General features: G+C 44.5%; 2 protein-coding genes across 2 annotated transcripts; both read right to left on the bottom strand.

The window, feature by feature from the left end:
• Positions 1-5,660: 5,660 nt before the first annotated feature.
• Positions 5,661-6,470, bottom strand: LOC124670477. The gene has a single exon (XM_047206974.1). The coding sequence runs from the start codon at positions 6,399-6,401 to the stop codon at positions 5,862-5,864; it is 540 nt and encodes a 179-aa protein (XP_047062930.1). The 5' UTR covers positions 6,402-6,470; the 3' UTR covers positions 5,661-5,861.
• A 5,111-nt stretch (positions 6,471-11,581) lies between these two features.
• LOC124669625 lies at positions 11,582-12,464 on the bottom strand. The gene has a single exon (XM_047206206.1). It carries the CDS (start codon positions 12,389-12,391, stop codon positions 11,855-11,857), a length of 537 nt encoding a protein of 178 aa, XP_047062162.1. The 5' UTR covers positions 12,392-12,464; the 3' UTR covers positions 11,582-11,854.
• Positions 12,465-15,972: the final 3,508 nt, after the last annotated feature.

Here is a 15,972-nt window from a genome sequence, read left to right as displayed (position 1 = left end):
CGTCACTGAGCTCACACTTTAGGTACTTCAACTTATTTGAAGCATTTATCATTCTCAGTATGTGTCCCCTAACATCACCATCATTTTTATATTTGCCAAGTAGCTTGTGAAAAAGCTCATGAGCATAAACCTTTTCAGAGCCTTTGAATTGCTCCCCCAAGGCTTCATAAATTCCTTGGTAGTATCTTTCTTTGGGAGAGCCCTAATAATCTCAAGTGAAATGGAAGAATTCATCACGAGCATTGCAACGTGATTGGATTTGTCCCACTTCTCCGTCTTGGAGTCATAAGTTTTATGTAGTTCATCATGCCCCGTAGCACCAGAAACTGGCGCCACGGGCTTATCCTCCCTTAAGGCATAATCAAACTCCTTGAAAGCCAAACATAGCTCAATGGAATTCTTCCAACGAGGAAAGTTACTATCGGTCAACTGCTCGACAGTATCATAGCGCATCGCAGCGGAAGATGAAATTTGACATGGACATTCATAAGTAAAATTGCATGAATATAAAATAAACATGCCATAAAATTCTTATTCTATGTCAAACACCGTTGGGCAAAAATGACACGAATTAGAACAATATTAGGGGTTGACATTCAGAAATAATACAGCATTGGTCAGAATTATTTTTGCAGTGATGACATTCTCAAAATTAAACATTAATGTCAATCATTTAAGGAACACCATATTTGATGTTTTATTTGATTATTCAACATTAAAACATACTAAATACTCTAAACAAAAAATCTCGTTGGTTCATTTCTATCCAGAACAAATAGCATGTTTTCTGATCATATTATTTTAGGCAATTTAATTTATGTACAAAACAGTGCAAAAACATTAAAACATCAACTTAATAATCATTTATTTGCACTGAAAAGAATAGAAACAGATACATAAAAACGTACACAGCCCCTGGGCTGTCGACAACCTGGGCCGAAGCCCGTCCTCAGATTTGGCCCAGAAAAAAAACCCCGGCCCGGGAACCCTCCCCGCATGGATCTGGATCGTCCGATCAATCAGACGGCTTAGATCGACGCGGCCACGAACAAAACTACCCCATGCCGAAAAACCCTAGCTCATTTCATCTCCTCCCCCCGTTTTTTTCGCGACTGAGTGGAGAGGCGATGCCGGCGGCGACAACGCTACGGCGACCATGGCGGCACGGTGGCTACGCTCGACGGAGCAGCATGCGAGGACCGAGTCCCGCGTGCTCCTCCACCGAGCGTGGCTACTGGTGTCGGCCTCGTTTCTCTAGTGGAGGCGCCGGCCTTTCGGTGGCCATTCGTCAACGACGGCGGAAGCGACCGCGCATCCATTCCGCGTGCGAGGCGGTCGGTCCGGCCTCGTCCCGGCGCGGTGGCGGCGGGGAGGTGGTGCACACCGGCAAGGCCGGCTGCCGTTTGGCGATGACAGAGGCAGGCGGCACGACAGCCACTGGCGTGTGCGTCCGTTCCGCGCATTTCGACGCATCCATCCGCGTGCTCCTGTAGGGAGGCAGTAGCGGCGCGGGATCTCTACCCTCGCCGGAGCAGCGGCTGCTCCGACGGGCCCCGGAGGGAAAGGCAAATACCCGACGGCATAAGGTAAGATCTTTATCCCAAAAAACATTGTACTCGTGCTAGAACAATGCAAAGTGTGTGCAGATTCTAGGGTTCATCCAAATTTTTGGGAGAAAAAATCTAGGGTTAGGGTCTCGGTAATTGGGATCCGTGTTTAATCATGCATGTCTGTGGTTAATCCAAGGCAAAGACTAAACAAGGAAATACTTCAAACATGATAGCATCATCACATTTCTTGCAGATGGAATAATCTGAGGTCCTAACATCAACATAAACAGGCTAAAATTATGATCTTTATAAAAAATCGTGATCTCAGATCACCACTAGGGTTCTAGTGCTAGCAATATAAGGCCTCTGATACCATTGTTAGACCTAAATCGACAGCAGTAGCACAAGATCGACTCGGTAGCCATCTAGAACACCTAGTGCACGTGAAAGAGAGAGATTTAGGGATGCATTAATGGGCATTGCAGATGTCATTGATGCCTGCGTGAGGCGGGCTTGGTACAGCTGTGTTGTTGACGATCCGGTGGCCGCAGACGATCTGGAGATCCTCCTCATGCCCTCCGGGCGTCACCTGCACTGCCCTCGTACAACACGGCGAGGTTCCAGCCTTCCTGTTGCCTCTGACCACTCTAGATCGGTAGAGTTTTTGGATGTGGGGGAAGCAGATGTTTTGATCGTCAACTGGTGTCGATCTCTGCCAGACTCCCCCCTCCCCGCACACTTTATATGGCACAACGCAACAGGGGACCAAAACCATCGAGTTGGTTTTGGTACCCCCGATCAGGGTGCGTTTGTCCATACGAGAATGAGTCATGTACAGATCAAGTACTGGACGTTGGTCCTGTGGGCCCATCCCTTCAACGTTATGTTTTGACATTTTCTCTGTCAATCTCGTTTTGACTGTGACAGGGTAAACCTGACAGATCAACCAACAATATGTCAATATGTGCTTCATGCACACTATGCGCCTAATGGACAAAATTGTGGGCATTAAAAGAATATGTGGTTCTAGATTCCCCCGAATCCATGATAGTTTGGAGGATTAACCTAGCAGGTTGATCAACCACTACTAGGTTTCACATGCTTGGGTGCAGGCAAATGCAAAAGAATGACTAATCTAATTACACTTTTAGTGCAAAGTATTGTTTGTTTGGTGCCCTTTTCAGGAGCTTATCTTCCTCTTCTTATGAATCCAGCCGCAAAAGAAGATTCAAAGAATTGTATCACGTCGTCGCAAATCTTTATGTCGTCTGACAAGACAATATGTTTACGGCATAATATCGGCTGAGATGCAAGTGGTAAACATTATGGTAATTCTTACTCTTTTTATTTTCATAAAATAAACTATTTCTCAATGAAATCATTATTTTTTAAAGCTAATTCTTTGAACAAAAAAGGGTGTCCCACTTGCATCTACAGATTGCGGTGATCCTATTGCTCTCTTTCTTTTTAAAGGCAAAGCAATATTACTGTTTAAATTGCAGAATTGTTATTTTTAAAATGGCAGGGCTCGAAGATCTAAGGTTAACTAACAGACAAAATCAGAGTAGTGCACAGGTAAAGCGCATGTTTAGGCAAAATTCAATAGTTTGTATCCCCATAGAAATTCTCTCTTCATCCTTCATTTTCAGAGAGCCAGCTCAGCTAACACGGTGAAAAAGTTGTACCAACAAATTACACACGCTAATCCATCACGTCACTCCCTATCAGCCACATCTAAATTGACGCGATGATATCTTTCGCTCGAAGCCAGCAACGTCCGTCCGATACGCATCTGATAGAGATGGGCATGACAATTGCCAAGGGGTTGATATGGTTAATTACATTTGTTGGATCACGAGTGATATGGTTAACTAAGTGTGTTGGATCCATTGGACGCAGCAACCTCGATCGTGACACATTTCTTCGTCTCCACTTGGCACCGCACAACAGATTTATGCGTAGATAAGTGATGGTTATAGTACCTACTTCTACTGGAGTTATAGTTTCATATAACTTTTTGGGACGCACACAAATTCTTATTCAGTATATATATTGTCGCTTTAGTATCCCTTAGGGCCACAACTACGTAGAGCTTTCATGGCCTGAATAGAATTGATCATATAACCATACTTAAATCTTGTGATACGGATCTGATTAGCATCTAGTATATGTGTGCTTTATGTACTTTGTGGTGAATGGAAAGGATTGTTTGGCTTAAAAGAACATGTGGCTCTAGAATCGTTCTAATCCACAGTAGTTTTTAGGTGAGATCTAATTGGTTGATTAACCGCCACTATCTTTCACATGCTTGGCTACGGGCAACTGCAAAACAAAGATTAACCTAATTACACTTTTGGTGTATTTTAACACACTTTTTCTAAAGCTTATCTTCCTTTTCTTACGAAGCCAACCGCAGAAGAAGATTTGAAAGAGTACCACATCATCTCAAATGCTTTGTGCCGTCCGACAAGCATAAATGTTGACGACATGATCTTCACCATAAGTTGTAGAACTCTCAATTAAGGATTAGGCTTTGACATGCACTCACCTTTTAGAATCTCTCTTTTTAAAGTTCAGGTCTTCCTCAGAGAAAAGGAGTCTAGGATCATGACATGATGCTTGCTCCAATACAGCCCCTCCCTTAAAGCTCAGTTTAGTCTCTCGAATAATAAATTAACTAAGCAATTAATTATGAGCCATTCTAAGTGTCTAAACCCAGTATACCCATATAGCTGTCGAGTTTAGAGCCACCTAAACATATTCGATCCGCTATCGACAAGCTACACTCTTCTTTCTTACTTGCCTTATTCGTGTCAGTTTTGGACACTTTTGTTACATGACTGGTGTTACGTAAATTTTTTTATTTTATTATCTCAAACATTAATTTTAGATCTAGCTGTCTAAATAATTTGACTTTTTTAACACTTCTAGAGGGAGTGTGGATTTTTTTAGCTCAGACTACATTTTTTTGTAAAATTCGAAAACAATATTTTAATAATGCAAAAAAGTTGACAATAAATCTTGATGTAGAGAATGGTGTGATCTACCTACGTGCAAAATTTTAACTCAAAAGACCTTATATTCAGGACCGCACAAAATATCGAAATTGGACAAGTTATATAGTGTTTACTACTATATTTGTCAGATTTTTACTGTTTACAAGTATGCATGTCAGATTTTGTCTTTTTTGCATAAGGTGGGAAAACACAACATTGTCTACGTCTAGATTCATTCTATATTTTTTTAAAACTTTCAATTGCCGATTTTGAATTTTCTAAAAATTGAGTATGTGTAGATCAGTCTACATTTTGAACCGAACATAACATCCTTATGTTGGTCAACTCTGTTCAAATTTAGTTATATCTAGACAGTATTTAGTATTTAAATACATATAAATCTAGATAAAGTTGGGACATGTTTAATAGGACAGACAGGAGGGAGTAGTATTAGGGCATCCACTATGTGTAGAAATGCACACTACAAGGCCTATGTGGCAACCCTTAAGATTCACCTTATACATAGTGGCTATCTATAAGATTCATTTTAATCTTAAGATCTACCACATGTTTGTGGCTTGTTCATAGGATTAAAAAATTATTTCTCTATCTTACTCACTCTTGCATAGTTTGTAATTTCAATGACACATAGGTCCCATCTTATAACAAAGAACATCTTATATATTATACTAGCTATTTTTTAAAATTATGTGGATCCTAGCTTCTGGCTAAAGTGAACATATAGAAGTGATATCCTTATCCGGTCCAACCGTGCACTGTTCAGCTGGAAAAGGCAAGAGGTTGCGGTGAGCCCACATTGTTCTTTTTCTTTTGTTTTGAAAAGCAGGGTGAAATTAGCAATTTAATTGCAGCATTAAGCTCTTTTAAATTGCTGGTGTGCATCTTGAGGCAAAATTCAATAGTTCGCATTCACACAAAAATCCTCTCTCCACAGTCCATCCTTCGTTTTCAGGGAACCAAACTCAGGTAATACCACGCTCAACTTTTTTGTTCTGCGAAACAACACGATCAAAATTTTGTTCCTACAAATTATGCACATGCTAATCCATCACGTCACCCCACAAGCCATATCTACACCGACATTATGGTATCTTCCGATCCAAGCTAGCAACGTCCGTCCGATACAGATCCGACGGACCTCCGCTTTGTCAGCCGCTGATGCAGCCTAAGCCAGGGTGGCGACATCAATTCCGCCCGTCCGCGTCCTTTGTCCAGAATGGTCGGAGGTCCTCCATGTTCGAGACATAGACTGGATTCATCCCCAAATATCTGCTCTTGCTTCGATCCCAGAAAATCACTCACTCGTGTCGCACTCGAGAATGGCGCTCAGATCCGGCGCGAATCGCGGCTGCATCCTCCCGGCGCTCTTGGCGCGCGCCACCTGCCGCCGCTTGGCAGCCAGCGCCGGCACGGTCTTGTAGGCGGCGGCGGCCTGGTCGGCCTTCTCCGCCGGAGGCGCGAACACGAGTGGCGACGTGCTGGACTTGCTGGCCAGGGCGGCGGACGCCCTGACGGCGAGCGCGGCGATGTCCTCCCGCCGGAGCCCGTTGCGGCGGGCCTCGGCGGGGAGCACGAAGTAGATCTGGCCCGGGCGGAGCTCCTCGGCCCCGCCCACGGCGGCGACGGCGCCGTCGAACCCCATCGTGTCGGCGTCGCACAGGAACCAGTCGCGCCCCGTTTCGATGGAGTCCTCGAGAACACGCGCCGCTGTAGCTGGGGGCGTGTATTCTCGCAGCTCCCCTGTGGGCAGGAGCACCATCGCCGTCGACGCGGCCAGACCATCGGCCTGTACCGCCGCCACAGCTGCCGCGCCGCTAGACATGCAGATCCCCATTGTCTTGGGTCTGATTTGAGGTTCTTGCTGCCACTGTTGTGAGATTGTGTGATGTTGTTGTTGTGTGAAGCTGTGGTGGGAGGAGGAAGAAGCAGTGAGTGAGATGGCGATGGAGGTGAAAGGTAGGGAGAGCCAGTTATATATAGGAGGAGGAGGCAGGGAGCGTGACGGGCTGGTGTTTGGCTGGGGCCAGAACAGAATGCTTGCGTGCTTGGACTCGGGATATTTTGTTGTTTATACCTGCTATCCCTATCTCTGTATTTCGATTTCTACCTGCCTACCTGGTGAATACGTGCGTACAGACTCGTCGTCAGAGAGCGCAAGACAGTGAGATGTGTGTTTACAATTTCTAGAATTTACATAACCAAATTTAAAATCATAGAAACGATAAATAAAAATACAAAAAAACATAAAAAATAATGCTATAAATGTTTTTGGAGCAGAACTAGATCAGTACACAAATCTAAATAAATTTCTATAAATGTTTTCGGAGTAAACTATGAGTTTTATGGATTTTCACCAACATTATTGCAAAGCAATTTAATCTCATTGTGATTTTATTTTTAAAAAACTAACCATATTTTCTTAGTATATGGTACTCCATCCGTTCGTGAATACAAGACCAGTACTTTTTTTGTGTCAAACTTTGAACGATAATTTTGTTAGCCAGATATAAGTTGTAAGTTATTCAAAAGTATATCATCTGAAAGTTCTTTGAAATATGCATCCAATCATATATTTTAGGATGACATGTAACTCATATTTAATTGACTAAGTTATTAGTTAAAATTTGTCTCAAAAAACAAAGTACTCTTGTATTTCCAAACGAGAGGAGTACACAAATTTCTTAAAGGATTTGTACTAACTCAGACCAAAAATAATCCTTTCATTCACTATTACAAGATACTCCATTGTATGTCCGTCCACAAATAAGTCGACATATAAGTATTTTAAAAGGTTTATGGAGTAGAGTAGAAATTGCACCATAAAATGTACCACCCATCATCTCTCTTATCTTTAAATACTCTAATAATGTGGACTAAATTGGGACAAGAGGAGTAAATGTAACACTAAAATTAAAACTAGGTGTTTGGACGTGTATGCATTTTCTAAAGAAAAAGAAAAGCCTAAAGCATGTTATGAATAATGAATGGAGATAGAAGCACGGAAACAATATAGTGTCATAAGTAAGAATGGAGATTTGGTGCACACGGGCATCCGTGGTCTCGTTTTTCAAAAATAAGGAAATTATATTTTTTAGTTTTAAAAATTCTGGAAAAATGATCTGCTTGTTGTCAATAATATATCCCACAAACGTGTAAAAAATCAATTTTAAATACTTTATATTCTGAGCTACACAAATGACAAAAGTGTAGATCTGACTAGTACATTTTCAAATCTCCGAAGCATATTAGATTTTGTTATTTTTTTCTAGCATAAAATAAAAAGAATGCAAGGTTAAGATTTTTTGCATGATTCTGAGATGTCTCACTAACAATTTCCAGAATTATTTTCAATTTTTTTAATAATTTGTAAAAATACCTTATATTTAAAAAAATAATTAGAGCACTGGAACTCAAGAGACAAAACCACTTCCCGCATAAGTAATTGAAATCTTATACTAGTACTTGAAGAAAACATAGGCGCATATATAAGATTGACGGATGGTGTGTGTATGCCTGGTAACCGACATAGCTGAAATATTATAGTTGAAGCAAATAAAAAGTTCCTTGTTACCCAGATGCATCCAAATGGACACCAGCGTACCCACAAACGTAGATGGCCTATACGTTTCTTTAATTTGCCCCCCAGCAGGCGAGGAACGACGTGTCTCTAGTTGGGTCACAAGACGGCAAGGGTACATATACTCAGTAGCTGTGAGCCTGACGGTGTGTATGACATAGTATATGCAGTACTTGTTCCAGGTTGTGGGTGTCGAGAACATTCAGGTTGAGGAGAATGAAAAACATGTGCCGATGACATTTGATAGGTTGGAGACACGCACAGCGACAAATCACTGTTTCAACAGGGTCTGCCAGCTAGTGCAACCAGATCCAATTAAGGGCCAAATCGCTGTTGGTCCGGGCCAGCGTCGCACTGTAGAGGTGAATGAAGGAATGATTGATCAGGAAAATTATTACTCCACACAAATAGTGTCGATCGTGCATCTGTATGCGGCATGAGTTGGCTATGTACGCTGCATTTCTACACGTACGTGGCACAGTGCATGCACTCCAAGCACCCGGCCACGTCGCGGGGAAGAGCATGGGTGGTCCGGTACGTAGCGTCGTCGTCACATCTCACCTGGTGCATGCGCTCTCGTTGCGCAGGTCCCGCTCGGCTTTGTATGGGTCCGACCAGCGCGTACCGGACCAATAATGCAGGTCGGATCCTTTTGACGGACATGTATTTTGTTTTTCATGGTGATCTGCAATTGGACAAGTAGGCACTGCACGCACCGATGCCGTTGCGCACACATATTATTGGCCTGTCGGGGTACGTAAACAGATGTGATCAAACCGATGAGCGATTATCCGAAATTCAAATGAAATTCTTACGCCTGATGGATTTTTTTAAGGTGGATATATTGGTGCAACTTTAGTACTACTACTTACCCAATCCTGAAAAGGATGATACAGAATTATCTAAATTTAAATATATCTTAGTACTATTTAACGTACTTCCTCCGACTCACATTACTCGATATTAAAATAGAGGTATGTACAATTAAAATATATTTAAAATATATCTTTATTGGTGTCAAGTAATATGAATCGGGTGGGTTATATGCATACATTCAAGTTTAGCATTATTTCTGGGACAACAGGAGTAAAATACGTCAGATGTCACTGAACTTAAGTCGGTAACACCACTACTGTCGTTTTGCTTTCTAATATGAAACTTCTAGTCATTGAATAAGCCTATTACTTCGTTGAAGGTCATCGGATCCTCAGGAGATCCATGTTTGCTGACATGGCACTCAGTTGGACTCGCCTTTCGGCACCCTACATCCTACAATGTGGAGAGACTATTGTCTAACAAAAGAAGTATTAAATAGTATTTAGATATATTTTTGGCGGATCCGGGCCTCTTTCAAAGGCGGCGCGCATAGTGTTAGAGAAGGCGTGAAAGGGCCGTAGGGGAGAAAGATATCCCCGTGTACGCCATGGCCGGCCTCGAGCCCTTAGAGCATCTATAGTGGACACCGTAAATCATCCCGTAAAGCAAAAAAAAAATGGCGATTTAGACCTTTTTTGGGCCATACCAGACACTGTATAAGAGGTATGAATTAAATATTTTAGAGGGCTCTGATTGGGGCCCGCATCGGTTGGTATCTATTGTGGTCGGAGAGACCAATGCGGATGAAAACCATCCCCACTTCCGCCACATCATATCCCCTTTGTCGCACCGTCAACCACAATTTCAGTGTTGTCGATGAAATCCGTAAGCGGCAACGACTGATTAGAGCGCCACATCGCCATGATGTCGGGGAGGTCCTCAGTCGGACGCGGGGACGCCTAGATTGGCCGCGGGGCGACCTCGGGCGGCTGCAGAAACTCCGCCTCCCACGACGACGAGCAGTGGAAGTTTCGCTCCTACACTGCGTGTATTTGCGGCTCGGGACTGATACAAGAAGCTGACAAAGCATGGACTAACACCTCCGCCCTCGTTCATTAAGAGATATGTATCCGCGTTTGTACGATATTTCACAAATAAAATGATGAAATTATGCCCCGTAGGATAAAAATCATTTTATCATTGGGTTGAAAAAAAAACAGGACAAGTAAACAACATGTTTAGGCAGTCTGCTCGTTCAAGCATGTTGGACGCAAGTTGACTGTCGCGGCGCACTGTTTAACTCGTAGTATTGAGCATTCTTTTTTAATCTTTATTCTGATGCTATTCCGGAGTTCATCCGGGAGTTACTTTGAAATGATGTTAAGAGCATCCCCACTCGTTTGGGCTCCCCACGCCCAAATCCGGCGAAATTTAGCGCCGGATGGATGTAGTTTTTGGCCTGGGGAGGCCCATTTTTCCAGCCGCGAGCCCATGGACGCGCACCCACCGCGTGCATAGCGACGGCGCGAGTCACCGGGAAGGGCAATCGTCGGAGTTCCCTCGCCGCATTGAACCGTCGCGAAGTGGACTGGAGAGCCGAAACGACTCGTCGGGAACGGTCGAAGTGGCCTCGATGCGAGAACCGCCGTAATGGAGCACGAACTCCGCGGAAGAGCAACCGGCGCTCTCTTTCGTCGAGAGACCTACATATACGGTTTCCGACGGCCGACGCCATTCATCCGTTATCTCGTCACCATCCTCCGTCAACCATGAGCGATATCTCTTGGCCATCGGACACGCGACAGCGAGGGAAGCCGCTGGATGGCGCCATTGGTGGGATCCGAGCTGCATCGTCCGACGGCGACGATTCCCCCGCCGGCCGGCGAGGACGAGTGGGACGACGAGGAGGAGGACGAAGAGGCCGTGGAGCGAGGCCGAGGAACGAGGCCGAGGAAGAGGCCGAGGAAGAGGAGGAGGAGCGGGGAGCAGGGAGGAGGAGCGGGGAGGAGGAGGACGAAGAGGGCGATGAGGACGACGACGAGGAGGACTCAACTTCCTCCGACGAGGAGGTGACGAGCGGAAGCGTCGCCGCGACGACGATGAGGCGGGGCCTTCTAAGAAGAAGAAGAAGTAGTTTAGTTTTAAAGTTTTTATATGTAATTTTTATGTTTATTCGAATTATATTCGAAATATATATATATAATCTATCTATGTTGCACCACTTGAGAGTTCAAAGCTTTCGTTCGACGAGGGTATTGCCGTAGATCGGGAAGACGAGGGTTTTGCCGTAGATCGGGAAGACGAGGGTTTTGCGCGTAGATCGGAGGCCATTGTCGCCGACAAGTTGGGGCCACGCGCGCTTTCGTTTCGTCCGGAGTCCCGGCGCTCCCCGGGGGCCGGGGATGGCGTGGGATCGCCGGATGGATTAGGCCCAATCCGGACGAAACGAGGAACCGGGGGCGCGACTGGGCCGAATTACGCCGTCCGGATGGAAAAAACGCTCGCCGGGGGCCTCGTCGGGGGGACGAGTGGAGATGCTCTAAGTAATCAATAAAGCTCTGTGATTCTCAAAAGAAAAAATTCAACAGCTTGTATGCACAATTTTTTTTGTCTCTCAATCCTTCATTTTTAGAGAATCAAAATCATCTAACACGATCAAAATTTTGTTCCTACAAATTACACGCGCTAATCCATCATGTCACCCCCCTCAGCAGACCCATCTGACGGCCCTCCGCTTTGTCAGCCGCTGATGCAGCCTCCGCCAGCCTGGCGACATCAATTCCGGCCGTCCGCGCGTCCTTTCTCCAGAATGGTCGGAGCGCCTCCTCCATGTTCGACGGAGATTAGAATCAATCATTCCCCAAATATCTGTTCTTGATTCGATCCGTGTCCGTTCACTCACTGGTGTCGCACTCGGAAATGGCGCTCAGATCCGGCGCGAACCGCGTCTGCATCCTCCCGGCGCTCTTGGCGCGCGCCACCTGCCGCCTCTTGGCCGCCAGCGCCGGCACGGTCTTGTATGCGGCGGCCTGGAAGGCCTTCTCCGGTGGAGGCGCGAACACGAGCGGCGACGTGCGGGACGTCCTGGCGAGCGCGGCGGACGCCCTGACGGCGAGCGCGGCGATGTCCTCCCGCCGGAGCCCGTTGCGGCGGGCGTCCGCGGGGAGCACGAAGTAGATCTGGCCCGGGCGGAGCTCCTCGGCCGCGCCCACGGCGGCGACGGCGCCGTCGAACCCCATCGCGTCGGCGTCGCACAGGAACCAGCCGGCTCCTGCGTCGACGGAGTCCTGGAGCACCCGCGCGGCTGTGGCCGGGGGCGTGTACTCTCGCAGCTCCCCTGTGGGCAGGAGCACCATGGCCGTCGACGCGGCCAGACCGTCGGCCTGCACCGCCGCCACAGCTGCCGCGCCGCTAGACATGCAGAGCCCCATTTTGTTCTGCTGCCAGTGTTGTGATGTTTGTGTGCCGAACTTTTGGTTGGAGGAGGAAGAAGCAGTGAGTGAGATGTGGATGGCCGGTGGAGGTAAAGATTGGGAAGGCCAGTTATATATAGCAGGAGGAGGGTGACGGGCTGGCGTCTTAGCTGGGGCCAGGACTCAAGCAGTGAGTGCTTGCGTGCGTGGACTTGGGATATTTTATCGTTTATACCTATCCCTATCTCTGTATTTCGATTTGTTGCTCTTACTGCTGCTACATGGTCTGTGAATGGGAGCTGCGTGTACGTGGTGAATACGTGACTCGTCGTCAGAGAGCGCAAAAGACAGTGAGAGTTACATGCGTCGTGTAACCGGGGTAGTAACCGTAGACCAGACCATTGTACGACAATTATACATTCTCCGACCCAAATTAACTGGCACATCCATATAGAATTTTCAGGATAAATGTAATTCTTAATCAGCGTTGATTAATTTTAGCCGGAAGAAATACAGAAAATGTCTCTGATACATGGACACCAATGCACCATTCACTTTAATTTTTTTTAAAATTTTAAAATCTCGTACTTTTGTGCTCCAATAATTAAAAAGTGAAATATATATAGATTTATATATACCGGAGGGGTGTATGGAAAAAAGTCCCATAAAAATATGGTGTGTTTTGGAAAATATAAATAGAGAAATTTCTGATCGTAAAATAGTATATATATTTGTTAGAATTTTTTATTTCACAAAATTTAAAGTATGGTTTACGGGGACCTTTTTTGCATGCACTCCTCCTTTATATATCTATCTATATATTGTATGCCGTAATTTTGGAAGATATAGAAGTATGAGGCTTTTTTAAAATTTGAAAGCGAAGGGAGCACTGGTGTCCATGTGCACCAAAACCCTTCCACCTAGCTCCGTAAAACAAATTTACATGGTCGTGCTCATAGTCTAGTGAAAAGAAATCAACGCCTCCATGCATGCAATCATCATAATGTGAAATTGTGCACAGAGAGATATATTAAGTTCTCAAATCTCTCAATAAAGAGATGTTGGGTCCAGAATGAGTTTTTCCTCTCTGAAAAAGAAGTTTAAATTGATGCACATGTACCCGAGTGGTAATTTAGCGAAGGTACGGTCACGAACAAAGGTAGCGGCATAGAGCAACTCCAACACTGATGTAAACTAAGACACACGAACAAAGGTAGTGGCATAGAGCAACTCCAACACTGATGTAAACTAAGACACGAAAGGGTAGTTTGACATCATCTGTTTTTGCATGTTGCTAGTTGCATGGACATCAATTTTATTCTGCAATTCCATGTGATGTAAAATAGGTCACATGTGCAATTCGAGGTGATGTAAAGACCGAACTTGTAGGCTGGTGGCAGTAGGAGCATGCATCGACTGCGGGGCAGAGAAGCTAAGTTGGCGTGATATTTTGTTATTTTTATATCTATCTATATCTCTATGTTTCGATTTGTTGTTCTTTCTGCTTCTATCTGGTCTGCGATTGGAAGTTGCATATACGTACTAAGTACTCCTTTCGCGCTATTGAGCTAGCAACTGCGAAAAAAGCTTTCCAACTGTTAGATTTTTCTCACTATAATTGTTAATGGCAAATTACAACATGAATTGGAACTGCGATTCGATGATGGTTATTGGTAGATTGAGAACTATAGTCACAATCTAAAGAAATACTTCAAACTAATATACTCACATTGCATCTGCTCATGAAAAAAGTTGAAATCCTCTGTCTCTACATCAAAATATCACTGCAAGTTGACTAATTAATGTCTTCATTCTTCATTGATCGGCAGGGCAAAATATCACTGCATATATCTTTTAGGAACGCACTACACATATACTAGTACGAACAACGTACTCCCTCCATCCACAAATAAGTGTACATGCAGGTTTTTCAATATAAATTATGAAGATGAGTGAAAAATACATTGGAAAGATGCATCTCTCCTCTTTAATTCATTCACCTCCAATGAGGTAAGTGCATGTAGAAAATGTCTCTGATACATGGACACCAATGCACCATTCACTTTAAGTTTTTTTAAAATTTCAAAATCTCGTACTTCTGTGCTCCAATAATTAAAAAGTGAAATATATATAGATTTATATATACCGGAGGGGTGTATGGAAAAAAGTCCCATAAAAATATGGTGTGTTTTGGAAAATATAAATAGAGAAATTTCTGACTGTAAAATAGTATATATATTTGTTAGAATTTTTTATTTCACAAAATTTAAAGTATGGTTTACGGGGACTTTTTTGCATGCACTCCTCCTTTATATATCTATCTATATATTGTATGCCGTAATTTTGGAAGATATAGAAGTATGAGGCTTTTTTAAAATTTGAAAGCGAAGGGAGCCCTGGTGTCCATGTGCACCAAAACCCTTCCACCTAGCTCCGTAAAACAAATTTACATGGTCGTGCTCATAGTCTAGTGAAAAGAAATCAGCGCCTCCATGCATGCAGTCATCATAATGTCAAATTGTGCACAGAGAGATATATTAAGTTCATAAATCTCTCAATAAAGAGATGTTGGGTCTAGAATGAGTTTTTCCTCTCTGAAAAAGAAGGTTAAATTGATGCACATGCACCCGAGTGGTAATTTAGCGAAGGTACGGTCACGAACAAAGGTAGCGGCATAGAGCAACTCCAACACTGATGTAAACTGAGACACGAAAGGGTAGTTTTACATCATCTGTTTTTGCATGTTGCTAGTTGCATGGACATCAATTTTATTCTGCAATTCCATGTGATGTAAAATAGGTCACATGTGCAATTCGAGGTGATGTAAAGGCCGAGCTTGTAGGCTGGTGGCAGTAGGAGGATGCATCGACTGCAGGGCGGAGAAGCTAGGTTGGTGTGATATTTTGTTATTTTTATTTTTCAATAAAGGGAATATATTATAATATAAAAAGATACCAATTACACCCAGCCTCTGCAACAACGCACCACCCTAATGGCACAACGGATACACACAGCCAAAAAAAAGAAAAGAAATCTAAGAAACAAAAGTCCCGCTACACTATCTCGCGCCTAACAACAGCAATACATCCATCGCCAAGACAACACCCGAATTACAGACTCTCCAAAAAACGACGCCTCCAAGAAGGGAACAGTGCTCAAACACCGTCGTCGCCCGATCAAAGATCTTAGGTTTTCACCAGATAGTTCCCGCTCTCAAAACAATGCCTCCACCAAGGTCATTGCCAGACAACTAGTTAAGAGCATCTCCAGCCGCGTCCCCCAAACCGTCCCCCAAACCGCGCCGGATTGAGCGTTTGGGGGACGTGTTTTGTTCGTGCCGCCTTTGGGGGACGTCGCTCCCCAGCCGCGTCCCCCAAACGCCGCCCCCAAATGAATATTGGTGCACGAAAATAAAGGTTTTCATTCAATTTTGATTATATATTACAAAGTTTGAATGAAAACGGCTAGATTTCATCTAAACCTAGACTACTACCGCCCGGCGGTGCGTTCGACGGCCCCGCCCCGTCGTCGCCTCCCCTACGCCGCAGCTCCGCTGCGCGCGCCTCCTCTCCTTGCGTTCGGCGGTGGCCGGACGGTGC

Source organism: Lolium rigidum, chromosome 7 (assembly GCF_022539505.1).
Source record: "Lolium rigidum isolate FL_2022 chromosome 7, APGP_CSIRO_Lrig_0.1, whole genome shotgun sequence".
NCBI lineage: Eukaryota > Viridiplantae > Streptophyta > Magnoliopsida > Poales > Poaceae > Lolium > Lolium rigidum.
Note: the sequence above shows the minus strand (reverse complement) of the source record. Positions and strands in the feature narration are given on the sequence as shown.